We start from the raw sequence: 18611 nt of genomic DNA, 5'->3' as shown, positions 1-18611 counted from the left end.
ATGATGTTCCTGGTAACATGAATTACCAAAAATGAATGCATGAAAAATATAATTGAATAAATGTGATATTTTAACTATATCTGTTTTCCAATTAATGGGATATATATATATATATATATATATATATATATATATATATATATATATATTCATTAAATGTATTATTTTAACATACTGTTACTTTATAAAATATATTGCCTTCACACTAAATTTTCTCTCTCCTTAGGTTTTAAAGAGCATATGAATATTTTGCCAAATGGAACTTTAAGATTTTCAATTCTTTTCTCTTAAATCTATTCCACTCTTACTCACCCTTATGAAATTTTTTGTAAATCTTCCCTTTTATTCCCAAGGTTCCAAGCCTTATTTAGATAAGTTACACATGCAAATAGATATAACCCTTTTGCAGAATCTTGTGGAGACTTTTCTTTATCCACAGGGTTTGTTTTCCACATTTGTGATCTTTGACAATTATAAGAAAAATGGGATATAAGACTTAGGATAATCTCAGAAAATTAAGGGATACTTCCCAGTAGATGGAATGAAGAAGCAACACAAGCTCAACTTGGGGGAGGGGTAATGAAGGCAACAATAGAATTATAAGGTAATTTCCATCAAACTTGGTTGAATTCCCGGAAGTTATCATATTATTTATAAACATTTTTAAATCATTAAATCAATAAACAAGTATTTGTGTCTGTTATGCACAGAAGCTATGCTTTTTTGTTAGGAATAAAAAGACAAAAATGAAACAAGTCCTGCCTTGAATAAACCAATATGCTATTGAGTAAAAATATTTACACAAATAAGTATGAAGAACAGAAAACAAATACAATATAATGGGAGGAGAAAGGACTATAATTGCGGGGATCAAGGAAAACCTCATCTAAAAGATGCTTTTTGAACTGAACTTAAAAGGAAATTAGGAATTTTTTATGCATGAAGAAAAGCCTATGAAAAACCACAGAGAGGAACTGGAATATCCTTTATGATCAACTGGAAGGAGACTAGTTTGGTTTAATTATAACAATGTTTGTCCTTCATTTTCGAAGAAAATCATCAGGGAGGGGATGCCAAGGCAAGCACCTGAATTGGATTTGACTGAGGGGGTGCTGCGCTAAGTCACCAGTCTTTCTCCTCTAGAGTCATCTAGGTCCAGTGGCCAGAAATGGAAACAGGATGATTGGAGATGGCCCTAGATGCAAGGCAATCAGGGTTAAGGGTTTTGCTCAGGTCACACAGCTAAGTAAATGTCAGAGGTTGGATTCAAACTCTGGTCTTGATTCCAAGAACAGTGCTCTATCCACTGTGCCAATACCCTGGCTTAGTTGTAGAGTCCAGGGAAAAAAGCAATAAGTTACCAAGTTGGAACTAGGTTGTGTAATGTTTTAAATGCCAAACAAGTCTGACCCAAATCTAGAGGCAATAGGGAATAATCACAGGATCCAATGAGCAGGGTAGCAACATGTTCTGTTTTAGTAATATCACTCTGGCAATCATGTGGAGGATAGACTGGAGGGAAGAAAAATGAGGTAGGGAGCTCAAGGTTATTACATTACCCAAGAAAGAGGTTGATGAAAGCCTGGATAGTAGTAGTAGTTTGACTTAGAGGTGTCAGAAGTCAGATATTGTGGAGTTATAAACTGATTAGCCAGGTGGGGGGAGAGAGAACGAGGTGATGATAACTCTAAGATTGTAAACCTGAGTAACTAGCAAGATAATGGTACTCATAACAGAAATAAGAGTTTAGAAGAGGGGAATGTTTTAATGGGGAAATGGTAATGAGTTTTGGATATTATGAACCTGAAATGTCTATTAAGAATTTGTGATGTCTGACTGGAGATCAGAAGAGAGATCAGGACCGTATATATAGACTTGGCAGTCCTCACTCTAGGGATAATTTAACTATGAAAGCTGATGAGGTCACCAAATGAATGAGGTTTGGGGTCCAGGGCAAAATCCTGGGGCAAAACCAAAGGTTTTTTTGAGGGGTGGCAGTAGGACATGGATGACAATCTAGTTAAGGAGCAGTCAGATAGAAAGGAGAGCTCAGATAGAAAGGAGAGCCCAGAAGAAGATCTTGAAAAATGGATGAGAGATTTTGTAATAGCCTGTAGGGAGTGCCAGAGAGAATCAATTAATGAAGAATAAAATGATTGTTTTGCTGAAGGTGAAGGGCCAGTTGAGATTAAATAATTTAAATATGTATTAAACTCAGTCTCCATGGTTGCATGACTTTCTCCAGTACAATTCAACAACAGATGAGAAGAAGAAACAGATGGTAGAAATAATGTTGAGGTTTAGCAATAATAAGATAAGAGGACAAAGGAACCAAGAAGATAAGACAGTAATAATAATGAACTAGTTCATTGTAGGATACAGATTAGAAAGGAGGAACATGAATCCAGGGCAGACATGGTGGCTTGGGAAAATAGGGAGGAATGAAGGAACTGGAGATCATTTTGAAAAAAAAATAGGATGAGGAAAATCATAGAATTAGAATTGATCAAGAAATCTTGGAGGTCACTTTGTCTCCACCATTTTATTTTGCAGTCTGAGGACCAGAGGAGTCAAATAATTTGCCCAAAGTTTACACAGAGAAAAAGTGAGCAGAGATGGACTTTGACCCATACTCCCCATAAATTGTACTTGTCAAGTTGTAATGCCTTATTTTCCTTTTCATCCTTCAGTTCCTTTGACTATGGCTTACATGAAGTTGATTTGCAATAAATATATGGAGAAAAGTGATAAAAACAAAAAAGCTATCTCTGAGAAGTCAGTTCCCATAGTTGTGTTAGGGGCCTTGTAGAGGATGCGTAGCACAATATGCATCTTGACTGACTCGTCTTGCAGTTTGGGTCAAGTTTGCTCTACTTTGTCTAGTCTTTCAACTCTAAAATAAGCAGTTTGCTTAGAAGAAATGACGAGAATTAGGAAGGTAGGCTATGGATTTAAAGTCGGTGGCTGTCATTTACTGGGCAAGCCCTTCATTTCAATCATCTATCATCTATAAAACTGAGGAGCCGGACCTAGATTTTTCTAATATCCCTGTTCTAAAATCCTTGTTCTCAATCTCTTGGGCAAGTTTGTCTTTGAAATTTTAAGACATAGTGAGTCTGGAAGATTCCTTTATCTGGGTTCCAATCCAGCCCAAGACACTGACCCTCTGTGAGACCCCGAGGAAGTGCCTGAACCCGGTCCGCTACCCTGACATTTTTTTAGGTTTTGTTTTTTTTTTGCAAGGCAAATGGGCTTAAGTGGCTTGGCCAAGGCCACACAGCTAGGTCATTATTGTGTCTGAGGCCGGATTTGACTCCTGACTCCAGGGCCGGTGCTCTGTCCGCTGCCCCACCTAGATGCCCCTCGCCCCGTTATTTTTAATGCAATGAAAATATTCCAACTTTCCCGAATCCTCTGCTTTTCTGTCTCTCTCAGCTCTCCTAGCTCGACTCCGCCCTCTCCTGGCCTACAACGAGCTTCTCGGGGAACCCGGGCGGGCCACGCCAGGACGCATGCGCACTAACCCGCACGCGGCCGAGGCAGGGGGGGCGGGGCGCCGCCGCGGTAGCCGCTAATCTCGCGATACTTCCTTCTTTGCGGGAAACGCGTCTCGTCCTTCCTCTTCCCGCTTCCCTTCTTCTCGGTGCCCGGCGCAGACTCCGCAGCGCGGCCGGAGCATCATGACGTCGGCCTTGGAGAACTACATCAACCGTATCCTTGACCTGCCGCCGGGGCGGCGACCCCGGGGTGCGGTGGCGGCGCGAGGTTCTGCGGGCCGGGGGGCAGAGCCCCGCATTGTGACTCTTTCATTCGTTACCCCTCCCCCACCCCTTCCGGCGCGCCCCCCCCCCCAGCTGACTTCAGTGCCTGGGCAGCTAAGGGTCCGCGTAGACCCCCCGAGAGTCCGGCTCGGGGCTTGTCGCGTGGGGGCTCTGGCAGGGATGGCATTTCAGAAGGACCCTCACAGTAGCCTTCATTTTAGGAAAGCATTCAAGGATCTCTTGGGTTTTAATTGGACCCACGGGGAGAATTGTTTTAAGATGGCATATTGCCAAAAATCCGTAAGAACAGTGTAACTTTAAAACTGGTTCAAGGCAGAAAAAGAATTTGTTTTCTTTTTTGAAGATAAAATTGGAATTGTTAGAAGTCCAGGGTTTTGCTGTTGATTTTTGCAGGTATCTTTTACAACATTTTTAAATGTACTTTTTTTTTGTTATATCCTTTGACTCTATAATTTATTTTATTATTATTATTATTACTTATATCATTGAGAAAGTTCCTAGTAGATCCAAATCGCCTAGAAGATTTATTGTTTTGGATACATTTTTTTTTTATGTAAAACTTTTTAACATTGGGAATTTCGAATATCTGTTCACCAACTGTAACGGTAAAATTGTAGATTTTGTAGCAAATTTAGGATCTTTTATCAGTGCTTAAGTTTACAAGAAATACTTCCTTAACCCTGTTTTTATCAGGTACAGTTGCTGTAATTACATCTGATGGCAGAATGATTGTGGTAAGTATTAAGTTCAACAATAGTCTATGATCTCAAAATATTTTAATTGTAGAATCACTGTTGCATCATGAGATGGAATATTTTTACAGTTACTGTACCTTAATATCATGGTTAGAATATGTTTTGATATCAGAAAGATGAGAATTCATAGCTTTTCTTCTGATTCTTATTATTTGTTGGACCACAGGCAGAAGTTTACTCTCCAAGCCTCAGATCTCTTATGTGTAAAAGGAGATAATTTATATAAAGGGTTTTTCGAACCTTAATGTCAGCTGTTATACTTTTCTCATTATAGAACACTAGCCTTCTGTATTCTTTTCATTCTCTTCTTAATCTGCTATCTCACTTCCATCTCCATCCAAATTTTATTTTAATTACCAAATCTAATGGCCTTTGTTCAGTCCTTAACTTTCTTGACTTATGCCACATTTGACATGGCTGATCACTTTCTTCCCCTAGATACACTCTCCTTTCTAGGATTTGTGACAGTGTTCTCCCTCCTAGTTTTCCTCCAACCTACCAGACCTTTCCTTAAATCTTCATTTATGATACATTCATTAAGTGGGTATTTCCCTCTTTCACCTATGTGATCAGAGTATTCTAGGACCAGCTATAAAGTTTTACTAATCTTAAAAATAAGAGTTTTTGCAACTTTTGGTACTGTGCAACCTTCAAACAACTTTCCTCAACTAATTTCCTCTAGGGGCCAATTAAAGTCCCCATGAATACCTTGTGTTCACTTATCTTTTTCTATCATTATTTATTTTCTCCCTTCCCTGTTGTGTGGGACAAAAATCCACCTAAAAAAGATATAGAAACTCCTCTGAGCAAAAAAAGAAAGTTTATTTTGGCTTTTCTAGAGAAAAGGACACACTCCAAGTCTCACAAAGGTAGTTAAAATCGAGGAGCTGCCCCAAATTGACAGTCAAGCAAGATTATATGACCTAACTTGATCTCCTTCCTATCATCCCTCTATGTCAATTTACTGGTTAATCTTCAGAGTTACATTCTACTTGTGAAAATCTACCTCAGCAACAAAGAAAAGAATGAAAGGTTTTCATAAAATATTACCTCTCCATCCAGATGGTGAGAATAATCTTTAGGATTATAACCATTTTATTGAAGTAACAGTCTACTTATCATCAAACAGGAGTCTTATGAGCTTCCTTGGAATGCAAGGTTTTTCTCATGGGAACAGTCTACTGTTTATCATCAAATAGGTGACTAAAAATGCAAGGTCTCTGGAAATAGCCCACTATTTCTCGCCCTAAAAGAATCGGGAGAGTGCCAGACTTGGAATGCAGGGTCTCTCTCCCTCCTTCTAAGAATAGTCTAAGAGTAATAGTCTGTCTTTGTTTTAATGATTTTTTTTAACCCTGAGACAACTTCACTAGGAATATTAACTCTTAAGAGGGAATGTCTTACTCACTGTCTCATGTCTCACTTCAAATTATCATCTAGTTGCAAATTATTCCCAGATATCTCTATTTTACCATAATCTCTTTTTCTGAGTTCTAGGGCTCACATCACCAGCATTCTTTTGTATGTGTAAGAAAATGGAATTAAGTGACTTGCCCAAGATCACACAGCTAGTAATATATCAAATGTCTGAGTTTGGATTTGAAATCAGGTCTCCTAACTCCAGGGCTGGTGCTCTATCCACTTCACCATCTAGTCACCCCTTTGGGCATCTTAATTAAATTAGATGTACTTAAACAGGTCCAAAACCCAACTCATTACAGTTTCCCCCAACTTCTCCCCTTATTACTACACCGTTATCTAGCTTCTAACCCCACTTCCATCCTTGATTCCTTTCATTCCACATAGCCTATCTACTGCCAAATGTCATTTTTTTTCCTTTTTAATATTTTCTTTTTTTTTTTTAGACATAGAACTGCTACCCTAGTTCAGGACCTTATCTGACTTCTGAAATATCGTAATATAGTTTTCAAATTGGGCGTTCTGTCTCAAACTTTCCTCAAATGATCAGTAATTTTTCTAACGCATAGATTAGACCATGTCTGTAAACTCCAGTGTCTCCTCCAGGCCAATAATTACCTACCACATACAGATCACAACCCAGTCATGTGTTTTAACCTGTGCAGCTCTTGTGTTTCTCTTTCTTTTGACCTTGGCCAGAGACCCCAACATGTTGGGATCCTAGATCCTTTGACATTTTATCATGCCAAGGAAGCCATTAAATGGATGACCTTCCTCCTCTTTTGGTTGCACAATTCTCTGAATTGTCTGACTTGTGTAGAAGTGTCATAAAGATACTATATAAATGTGAAACAGGTCACTTACTTGACAAGTTCAGGCAAGAAATTTGAATAGGAATGAATATTGTTGTTAATTGCCCTTCATTCTCAATGAAGACATGACAGCAGGGAGGTGAGGCTATGATGTGTGTGAATTAGATTTGAGTGAGAGAGGTACTATGCTAAATCATCAGTCTTAACTTTCTCCTCTGGAGCCACCTGAGTCCAGTGGCCAGATGTGAACCAGGACGACAGAAGATGGCCCTGGATGCGAGGCAGTCAGAGTTAAGTTACTTGTCTAAGATCACATAGTTAATGTCAGATATCTGAGACCATATTTGAACTCAGTTTCTCCTGACCCCAAGGCTGGAGTTCTTTCATCCGTTACATACCACTTAGCATAGATTGCCAGAGTTGAAAAGGACCTTGGACATCATCAGTCAAATCCCCTAATTATAAAAACAACAATAAAAGCTAATATTTATATAGCATTTTAAGATTTACAAAGGGTCTGATATATTGTTTCCTTTGATCCTCACAAAATTAAGAGGTTTTCTTATCCTCATTTTATGGGTGAAGAAATTGTAACTAAAAGAAATTAAGTGATTTGTTCCAAGATTACACAGCTATTATTTGAGGCAAGATTTGAACTCTGATCTTCCTGATTGGATCTATATCATCTTTCTGTCCACTGTGACACCTAACTACCTAGATGCTATCTATTTTTCTGGTGAAGAAATGAAGCCTCAAAAAGATTAAAAAAAAAATCACTTGTACAAGAACACACAAATTGTTAGAAGTAGATCTAAAACCAGAATCCAAATCTGTTTTTTTAATCCAGTCTTTTTTCTTTTATATCCTTATTTCCAGATGGGTTTCTACAATATTTTCCTTTGACATATACTTGATGATCATACTTAGTAATCTATTTTTGAATGGCTGACCAATGTGTTAGTGTCTTTTTAATTCTGTTCCTAATATTTTTAGTAATTTTGCTAAGGAGACAACATAGCTCCATGGGTAAAGGAACATTGGCAGAGTGAATAGAATCAGGAAATCTACAAAAAGTTCAAAAGAACTGAGTTCAGGTCTTGCTTGTGACTTTTTAAATTAGCCTTCTGATTCCTGGGTAGTCATTTAATCTCCTTGTGTCTCAGGCAGTTTTCTAAAACTATTTACTTTGCCTTTTGCATTCCTTGAGCTAATTTTCTCTCCTATGGTTTTCTATACCAGTGAAATCACCAGTAATCCCCCCAAAATCAGTTATTGAATAATCAGATAATCAACAAGGATTTATTAATTACCAATCACACTCTCTTAGGCACTAAAAATAGACAAAAGTGAAACAGTCCCTACCTCAAGCCTACCTTCTCTTTGGAGAGACATATAGTGAAAGGATGAGGGACCTGGAGTAAGGAAAGACTTGAGTTCAGATTTGATGTGACTCTTCAGCAAGTCACTTAACCCTGTTTGCCTCAGTTTCCTCATCTGTAAAATGAACTGGAAACTACTCTAGCATCTTTGCCAAGAAAATCCCAACTGGGGTCACAAAGAGTAGAACACAGCTGAAACGACTAAACAACAATAACCCATGTATTAAAAGAGGATCCTGAAAAATATTTTCTTTTCTCTGTAAAATAGGACAACTGCTGCTATGAAGTATTTGACATTGCTTTGACTGTTATTTTTGTTTTGAAAATGTGTACAAAAAGTCAAAAGAGAATAAGGTCTGGGTTACACTTCTATTTCTTCTACTTAAAAGGCATATGACTTGGACAAGTTGATTAATATCTTTGTCTCAATTTTCTGATCTATAAAACTGATAATTAAATATATGCCCTGTATATATTATAGGCTTATTCTTAAAATTTTATATAAATATGAAAATGCTTTGTGAAAGATAAAAGTATTATATAAAAGTATAATTTAAGTATGTGTTATTTCTGTAGATTTTTTTTTATATTTTTGGTCTTATCAATAGGAAGGACAGACTCATTACCTTAGTATTTCATAATTGTCTCCCAATATGCATTAGAATGTGGAATATTTCATTAAGTGAAGTCATAGTTAATTTTAGGCTCCATGGAAATTGTTCAAAAGAACCCAGAGTTGGGTTTTTTTTAAAAGTTAGAGTTTTAACAAATCTCAATAGAAGGCTTCTATTGTTAAATATTTTTATTTTGCTTACTGCCTTTCTTTGTTCATTAAATTTTCCCTATAGTCTTTTGAGGATGAAGTACTGGCCAGTGATTTTTTTTTTTTTTTGGATTTTATGGAAGCCCTTAAGAAAAGTATTTGTTTCTTCATATTAGCAAAATTAAAGGGAAAGTAGTTTTGCTGGAAAATTTTACACATAAAGAACAAATAAAACAGCTTATTTGTTACATCTAAAATATGCCTAAATGCTATTTTTAAAGTTATGCATGAACCAGTAGACTCCCTTTTATTTCAGTCTGCATGAGAATTGGTTGCTAGTTTTTTTAAAGCCTTTCTTCAAAACCTAGGTTTAATTTTTTCTTTTAGTATTACTTTTGAATTATTATTCAGATGAGAATACACAGAATATTTATAGACTATATAGAAATTTATATATAGATTATATGCAGAAATGTACACAGAATATTAATAAAAAATTGAAACATTTAACAAGAGTCACATAAATTTAAATTTCTTCAGGAGTTCAGCCAACTCAGACTCCAGTTATTTTATAAAACAGTACTTTTTTCTGCAGAAAATTATAATTAATGTAGTAGTTTTAAAAACTTGCTATTTCATATTTTTATTTGGGCTTATTTGGCCACTTTCTTAAGAATATAAATCCTTCAACTTCAGGGACTATTATTTTGTCACTATGTTCCTAGTTGCTCCATCTTGCACAGGGTAAAAGTTTATTGAACCTCGTTGAATATTAGCTATTGAAAGACAGTGACTGTTACCCTCATTTTGTAAATATGATAAACTTGCACAAAATAGTACCTTACAGCTCACATAGCTTTCTAAAGACAGTTGACCCTCAAGTATTTTTACCCCTTAATCAAGAATTGGTTTTATAGTGGCAATAATAGAGGACTTTATCTAATTTGCATTTGAGGGACCAGTTTTCTAGAATTATTATATACACATATATTTCACTTGTAAATTGAGATAACCTAAAAAGATTTCATTTTTCTTTTGAATATATACTTCACAGGGAACACTAAAAGGTTTTGATCAGACCATCAATTTGATTTTGGATGAAAGCCATGAACGAGTGTTCAGCTCTTCTCAGGGAGTAGAGCAAGTTGTATTAGGATTATACATTGTAAGAGGTGATAATGTGTAAGTATATTATATTTTTTTTAATTTGGGCAAACTTATTAATGTATATAATAGATAATTTAGTTTTGTTTTCCCCCAAAAGGGGAGTTCTCCTTTAAAAGGAATGTCATAGAATTACTGAAGATGTTTTGGTATATGAATGTGATAGAATACTATTGTTTTGTAAGAAATCATGAGCTCCTGGACTTCAGAAAATCCTGGAAAGACTTGCCTGAACTGATACTGAATGAAGTGAGCAGAACCAGGAGAACATTTTACACATAGCAACATTGTGAAATGATCAACTATTGTGGATGTAGCTCTCCTTCGCTATTCAGTGTTTAGATAATCCTGAAAGACTTGTTATGGAAAATGCCATCCACATCCAGAGAAGAAACTAATGCAGACAAGAACATACTGTGTTCACTTTTTTAAACCTCTTTTATATTTTTTTCTTCCTTTCTCATGTTGCTACCCTTAGTTCTAATTGGTTTAGTTCTTCTTGACTAATGTGGAACTATGTTAAATGCAATTATACATGTGCAATCTGTATCAGATTACTCGCTGCCATGGGGAAGGGAAAGGAAAGGAAGGGTGGTAGAAAATTGTGGAACTCAAAGTCTTGCAAAAAGATGAATGTTGAAAACTGTATTTGCGTGTAGTTGGAGGAATAAAAGAATGCCATAGAAAACATCATAAACTTCTGAAATTAGCATTAAGGATCCTACTATGAGTTGAATGATTTGCTACATATGCCATCAATCTGAATGAAAAAGCTCTAGTCTTTATTATTTTTGCTAACTTTTAGATAAATTTTTAACTATGGCAATAATATAATTTGTTGTTTTAAAAAAAGGAATTCCAAAGTGAGTCTTGTAAATTAAAATCATTTCCATTACATTTTGTAACTGATTCATAGTTTCCTTGTTTAAGATGAATTAGAGCTGGACATAGTGTCACATTCATGTCATCCTCCTACTGGAGAGGCATCTGAACTTCAATAGGGTATTTTCATTAAATCTACCACTAACATGGGTAAAACCCTTCAGAGGGGATTCTTATGGAGAGAGTGCTGGACCTCAGGTCATGAAGACCCGAGTTCAAATTCAGTCTCAGTGTCACATAGCTAGTAAAACTGATACAGGATTCAGATTTCTTTCTGAAACTAAATCTAGTACTATGTACTAAACCACCCAGCTGTCATTTTATGAAGGATAAAATTCATTTGTCCTTTTCCCATTTTTCTATGATCTTTCAAAGATTAACTTTAAGTGACTTAGAAATTCCTTCTGTCAGTGCTTTAGAGCCCTGCCCTTTAGTATTCATTGTGGGGACTATTATTGATTTTTTTTCAATTTTTATATTTCATTTTCCCCTATTTATGTGTAAGAACAATTTTCAACATTCTTAAAAATTGAATTCTAAATTCTTTCCTCATTGAGAAAGCAAGCAATTTGATTTAGATTATACATACAGTCATGCAAAACATGTTTCCAGATTAGTCATGTTGTAAAGGAAAATAGATCAAAATTTAAAAAAATCAAGAAATGTAAAGTTAAAGAAGTATACTGTGATTTATATTTAGACTCCATTAGTTCTTTTTCTGAGACTAGATAATATTTTTCATCATAAAACCTTTAAAGTTGACTTAGGTCTCAATATTGCTGAAAAAAGTTAAGGCATTCATGATCATCTTACGATATTGCTGTTGCTGTGTACAATTTTCTTGTGGTTCTATTCATTTATTTCACTTTGCTTCAGTTCATGTGTGTGTGTTTATCCAGGTTTTTTTTATAGCATCAAATTCTTAATTTGGTAAAACTAACTGTATTCCATCACAGTGATACACTACAACTTGTTCTGCCAGTCCCCTTGGTTTTCTATTCTTTGCCACTAGAAAAGAACTGTTTTAAATATCTTTTGTACATATAGGTTCTTTTTGTTATTTGATCAGTTTTGAGATATAGAGCTAGTAGTGCTTTTGCTAGGTCAAAGAATATTCATGGTTTTATAAACTTTTGGGCATAGTTCCCAATTGCTCTCCAGAAAGGTTTTTAGTTCACAATTCTGCTGTCAGTGTATTATTGTCTCAATTTTCCCCCATTCTCTGCATTTGTCGTTTCCCTTTTCTATCCTATTAGCCAGTCTAATAGGTGTAAGATAGTATCTCAGATTATTTGAACTTGCCATTCTCCAGTGATTAGTGATTTAGAGCATTTTCTCATATGACTATATATAACTTGGATAATTTCACCTGAAAACTGTTCATTTTATCAATTGGAAGATGACTATTTTTCTCATGAATTTGATTCATTTTCTACAAATTTGAGAGATGAAAATTTTCTCAGAAAAACTTGCTTCAAAATATTTTTTCACACTTAGGATTGCTAATTGTATTTCTCATGCCCCCATTTATTCTGTTCTTTCTCTTCTGTGAGCATCCTATCCCTCCCTTTCTCCTATCCCATCCACCTCCTACTTCTCTATAGGTTAAGAAAGATTTCTAAACTTGATTCCTTCTTTGAACTAATTCCAGTGAGATTAAGGTTCACACAACTCATCCCATCCTTATGTAAGGTCAGAACCTACTGTCCTTATTATTTATCCTCCTCTATCCTCCTTTTCCCTCTTTTAGTGCTAATAGATCAATTCATTACATTGATAATTGCCTTTTGTAAATGAACATCCTCTTTAACCCCCTATTCTAGTTTCCTTCTTATATCAGCAAGAACCCCTCTCCTCTTTGTTCCATTTGTGATCCAAGAAATTATTGCCCTTTGACAAGTATACTTCAAGCCTTACTCCAAAGCTTTATTTTGATGTGGAGGTTGGCCTAGTTTCTCAGACCCTTGGATATCAATGTATAAACATCCACAGTTCTTAACCAAGTTGGAGAGTCCCCTAATAAGGGGTCAGCAGAACCTAATTAGCTCTGTGATACATCAGAGTTAAATCAAAGTCCCAGCAACTGGTTATATGATACACTGATAAAACAATTACATGTCTTTGAAGAAAGAGGATAGTTAGTTGGTACAGTGTATAGAGTACTGACCTTAGAGTCAGGAGGATGGGATTTAAAATCCGTCTTCAGACACTTGACACTTACAAACTTTGTGTCCTTGGAAAAGACAATTAACTTCAATAACCTTACATCCAGGGCCATCTCTAGTCAGCATGATACACATCTGGCTACTGGACGCAGGTGGCTGAAGGAGAAAAGGCCGGTGACATAGCACACACACCCTCACTTCAAAACTAATTCATGTGCTTCTCATAGCATCACCTCCTTGATGTCATGGTTTTCTTTGAAATGAAGAACAAATATCATATACTTTTAACTGCCCTAATAATGAGAAGGTTTTTATAAGTTTACAGGTATCAGGTAGGAATCTAAACAGTTTAACTTTCTGTTCCCTTATGGTTTCCCTTTGATATTTAATGCTTCTCTTGAATCTTGTATTTTACAGTCATTTTCTATTAGGCTCTAACCTTTTCATCAGGAATGTTTGAAAGTCATTTTAATTAAATTGAATTTCATTGAATGTTCATTTTCCCTTTTGCTGGGTAGGTGATTCTTAGTTAGCATCCTAACTTCTTTGCTCTCTGGATTATCATAATCCAAGTCCACTGATCATTTAATGTGGAAATTGCTAAATCTTGTGTTAGCCTGACTGAGGCTTCATTATACTTAAATTGTTTCTGATTGCTTACAATATTTTCTCCTTGACCTGGGAGCTCTGGTATTTGAATGTATTTCTTGGTGTTTTCATTTTCGGATCTTTTTTTTTTAAATGCAATGGAGTTAATTGACCTGCCTAAGGTCACACAGCTAGGTAATTATTAAGTGTCTGAGGCCAGATTTGAGTCCTCCTAACTCCAGGGCTGGTGCTGTATTTACTGCACCACCTTGCTGCCCCTGGATCTCTTTCAAGAGGTAATGTATTTCTATTTTATTCTTTTGGTTCAAGAATTCCAGGGCAGTTTTCCTTGATAATTTCTTGAAAGATGATGTCTAGGCTCTTTTTTGATCATGGCTTTCAGGAAGTCTAGTAATTTTTAAATGTTCTACATTGTCTTCTATTTTTTTCATTTATTTGGTTTTATTTTATTGTCTCTTTTTTTTTTTTTTTTTGGCAAGGCAATGGGGTTAAGTGAGTTGCCCAAGATCACATAGCTAGGTACATAGCTAGGTAATTATTAAGTGTCTGAGACCAGATTTGAACTCAGGTCCTCCTGACTCCAGGGCTGGTGCTCTGTCCACTGCCTCACCTAGCTATCCCTTTTATTATTTCTTGATGTCTGCCACTTGCTCAATTCTGATATTTAAGGAATTATTTTCTTTGGTGAACTTTTGTACCTCTTTTTCCATTTGGCCACTTCTATTTTTTTATTCAGTTCTTTTCTACAGTGAATATTTGTGCCTCTTTTTCTGTTTGGTTAACTCTATTTTTAGGGATTTTTTTCTTGTTAGTGTATTTATGTATTTCTTTTTCCGTTTGACCAGTTCTCCTTTTCAGGACATTGTTCTTATTCAATTTTTATATTCTTTTTAACCTATATCTGTTTTTTTAAGCTGTTATTTTCTTCAGTAACTTTTTTTGCATCTCCTTTACCATGCTTTGACTTTTTTTTTATTTTCTTGCATCACTTTGATTTCTGCTTCTAATTTTTTCACCTCTTCTCTTGATTTTTAAAATCCTTTTCGATCTTCTTCATGGCCTGAGACCAGTTCATTTATTCCCCCTTAGGCTTTGGATGTAAGAACTTTGATTCATCTTCTGAGGATGTATTTCCTTGTCACCATAGCAATTTTCTGTAGTCACAGTTTTTTATCTGTTTGCTCATTTTCCCATCCTATTTTTTGACTTCAATATCATTGATAAAGCGAGTCTCTGCTTCCTGGATGAGGGCATACTGTTCCAAGTTTCAGAGATTTTTTGCTGTTTTCAGAACCTCTAGGGAACATAAGTTTTTAATTTTTCCAAAATGGTATGATCTAAGGAGAGGTGTGTTTACTGCTCTCCTAGCAAGTGTTGTGATCTGTGAGCAACTATAACCACTCTCTTCTACCCTGAAACTCTCATTGGCTGCAAGTTCTGGTTTGCTACTACTTCTCCTCATCCTTGTACTGCTACTCAGGACTGTGACCCAGGTCTGAGTATGGGCAAAGTGACAGACTCCTGCCTCAGTGTTAGCAAAGAGTTCCCTGTAATGCTTGCCCTAATTTTAAATTCTGTTAATCATTTTATCTTTCCCAGTAGTCTCCTTGGATGACAAAAAAAGGAAGCAAAATAAGTGAATACTTCAGTTTTCTTACTGTCAGCATGCCTTCCATGCCATGCAGTGCCCCATGCTTTCTGTGATACCCCCCCAAAAAAAAAACTCATTTAGGTATCCTTAGCTTCAGTTGTCATCCTTACCCCTTTCCACTCTTTTAGCATTGTTCACACTGTTCTTATTTAACTATTCCAAATTTGTCATCTTCAGTTACCTTCCTTTGCTTCCAATTTTATTTACAGATCTTTTAAAAATCTAATTTGGTTGACCATTTGCCTTTATTTTTTTAAAAAATTCATTAAAATATGTTTTATTATTTAAGGCAGTGGGGTTAAGTGACTTGCCCAAGGTCACACAGGCAATTATTATGTGTCTGAGGTCAGATTTGAATTTGGGTACTCCTGATTCAAGGGCAACCCCACAACAACTAAACTCCCTTTTATCCTTAATAGAAAAATTCTTTTAAGATAAATTCATAAGAAATGTAAGCAAATTGCTATTATTGGTCATAGGATTTAAACTAGAAGGATTCCATTCTGTTTTCATTATTAAAAAAAGAATTCTTAGGAGCTTCTTAATGCTATCTTTAAATCTTAAATGGCAGGCTAATGGGTTGTTGTATCACATATTTTAATAAGTTACTATACCTGTAGGTTTACTACATTACCTGCCATCATAGACTGGTTGCTTTTCTTTAATAATTACATTATTTTAAAAATATATTTTCTCTGGGAAAGAACTTGATTTTAAATTTTAGGTAAGATCCTTATTTTTAGTTCAGACTGACTACTGCAGCATGACTCCCATTTCCTTGACTTAGGTTTAAAAATGGTTTTATGAAAATATTGAAATTGTTCTGAACCTCATTTCCTTTTCCCTGCATGTAATCTGTTTCTGTCTTGAAAGGCTTTTATATTTTTGGAAATTACTCCCAAATTTAAAAAAAAACTTTTTTATGTATTCTTTTTTTTCTCTTTACATTTCATTACAGTGCAGTCATTGGAGAGATTGATGAAGAAACAGACTCTGCACTTGATTTGGGAAATATTCGAGCAGAACCCCTAAACTCAGTAGCTCATTGACAAACTATATTTTTGGACTTTTGTAAATCTTTGGACTGTACAGACCTACTTATTCTGAGGATATTGTGCAGAATTTTTATAAATTGTGATATCTACATTTTTACTCATTTTGTGAGTGTTGCAGTTTAATGTGTAAATTAAAATATTTCTACATTTTGCATTTTATTCTGTTTTTTATATTGTGTAAACATCTAGTAGTGACTTGAGATTCATAATTTGCAAAATTTTTATAAATAAATGGTAATTTTGACATTTTGCAACATAGGGAAAGTTATGAGCATTCACTTACGCCAGCCACACATATTAAAGTTAGTATGATCATGAAAAATTGGTCCTGATTGAGGAAACTACTACCTGGAGTTCTTCAAATTTGAATTGATTCATTTCTGCAAATGATACTTTCTGATTGTTCTTGTAACTTCCTGTATTAATTGCAAATCAATCTGGGATTAATTGAAAGGGAAAATGATGATGAGAAGAGAGGAGATTCTCATTTAGAACAAAGTGAGTTGAAAGTATGTTAGAGTAAGAGAAGTTCAAGAACTGCTACTTTAGTTATGAACCATTTGCCTGAAATATATCTTAAATATGGCTTTAATGGGTTTAAATTATCTTGATCTTTATAAAATTCATCTATAGAATTGCCATTTTATAGATGTCAGTAAATGAATATTTGTTTATATCCAATCAAAGTTTGTTGTCATGGATAATTTGTAAAAGTTTTCTCTGATACATTGAGTATCAGCAGATGATTCTAAAAATGATTTTCTATGTAAGTGCATTAGTAATTTATGTGTAAATTATTTGAAATATAGAACTTATAAATGGATTGTATAGTTTTTTTAGTGCTGTGAAAAGTTAGTAATGTTGATTTAAATAACTTTGCTCATAAAAATAATGGATTAAAGATGAAGTGGTTATATTCCTACCTTAGCCTATAAATGCCCATAAAGAGTTGAAATTTTATAATGAGAAAAAAATAGAAAACAATTTTACACTGTCTTGAAGAAAAATCTTGGGAGGGTAGTTATGAATAACTTTGAAATTTTTAAGAGCTTTTGAGGAATATGGTGAAAATGATCTTTGGTATAAGTGTGTTTGTATTCATTCTTCAGTGACATGTAATTGTTGTATCACTGTACCAAATAACTAGTTACTGGGACTTTGAATTAACCCCAGTGTATCACAGAGCTAACCAGGTTCTGCCAAGCCCTTATTAGGTTCCTTTCCAACTTGGTTAAGAACTGGATGCTTGCTTATACATTGGTATCCAAAGATCTGAGAACTAGGCCAACCTCCACACCAAAATAAAGCTTTGGAATAAGGCTTGAGGTATACTTGTCAAAGAATAATAACTTTTTGGATCACAAATGGAACAAAGAGGAGAGGGGTTCTTGCTGATATAAGCAGGAAATTAGAAGAGAGGGTTAAAGAGGATGTTCATTTACAAAAGACAGTTTTCAATGTAATGAACTGCTCTCTTAGCATTAAAAGAGGGAAGAGCAGGATAGAAGAGGATAAATAGTAAAGATAGCAGGTTCACTCCTTGACCTTAAACTAAGAGGAGTCCTGACTGCAGAGTTAGCATTCTAGAGTGTATTGTATCATCTAGCTGCCCTCTCTGCTTCTAGATATCTTATTAATGTTTGTAGTTATTAGAGTGAGCCAGCCTTTATCTGTGTACGTAGATAGTGTATTAATATTATTGGAGAAGATATTATATATATATATATATATATATATATATATATATATATATATATATATAAATAGCTATTTTGGGAAATAAGGCAGTTTTCTCAAAGGCAGTATTGATATAGACTCAACAAGTTACTATTGCTGTTACTTGACAAGGAACCTTCAGATCCTTTACCATTGACATTGGTCAAGTTAGAGAAAGGAAAAATTTAACTACTTGAGTGTCAATCAACATTTATTATGCACCAGGTCTTCTGCTAAGAGCTGAAGGACAAAAAAAGTAAAAGACAATCCCTGTGCAATAGGGGAGACAACAAATACATACAAAGAAGCAAGTTTCTGTCTTACTATTTTCCAGTTTTCCCAGCAGTTTTTATCAAAGAGTGAGTTCTTATCCTCAAAGTTTGCCTCTTTGGATTTATCAAACAGCAGATTAGTGTAATCATTTTCTGTTGTCTCTTTGGCACCTAATCTATTCTATTG

At 35.1% G+C, this 18611-nt stretch overlaps 1 protein-coding gene across 1 annotated transcript; it reads left to right on the top strand.

Moving 5' to 3' along the window:
• The first annotated feature begins 3602 nt into the window (after positions 1-3602).
• On the top strand, positions 3603-18135 carry LSM8 (LSM8 homolog, U6 small nuclear RNA associated). Its single transcript, XM_074193843.1, has 4 exons — positions 3603-3711; positions 4476-4516; positions 9965-10092; positions 16340-18135. Exons 1-4 carry the CDS (start codon positions 3681-3683, stop codon positions 16428-16430), a joined length of 291 nt encoding a protein of 96 aa, XP_074049944.1. The 5' UTR covers positions 3603-3680; the 3' UTR covers positions 16431-18135.
• The last annotated feature ends 476 nt before the right edge of the window (positions 18136-18611 follow it).

Source organism: Macrotis lagotis, chromosome 7 (assembly GCF_037893015.1).
Source record: "Macrotis lagotis isolate mMagLag1 chromosome 7, bilby.v1.9.chrom.fasta, whole genome shotgun sequence".
In the NCBI taxonomy this organism is placed as follows: domain Eukaryota; kingdom Metazoa; phylum Chordata; class Mammalia; order Peramelemorphia; family Peramelidae; genus Macrotis; species Macrotis lagotis.
Note: the sequence above shows the minus strand (reverse complement) of the source record. Positions and strands in the feature narration are given on the sequence as shown.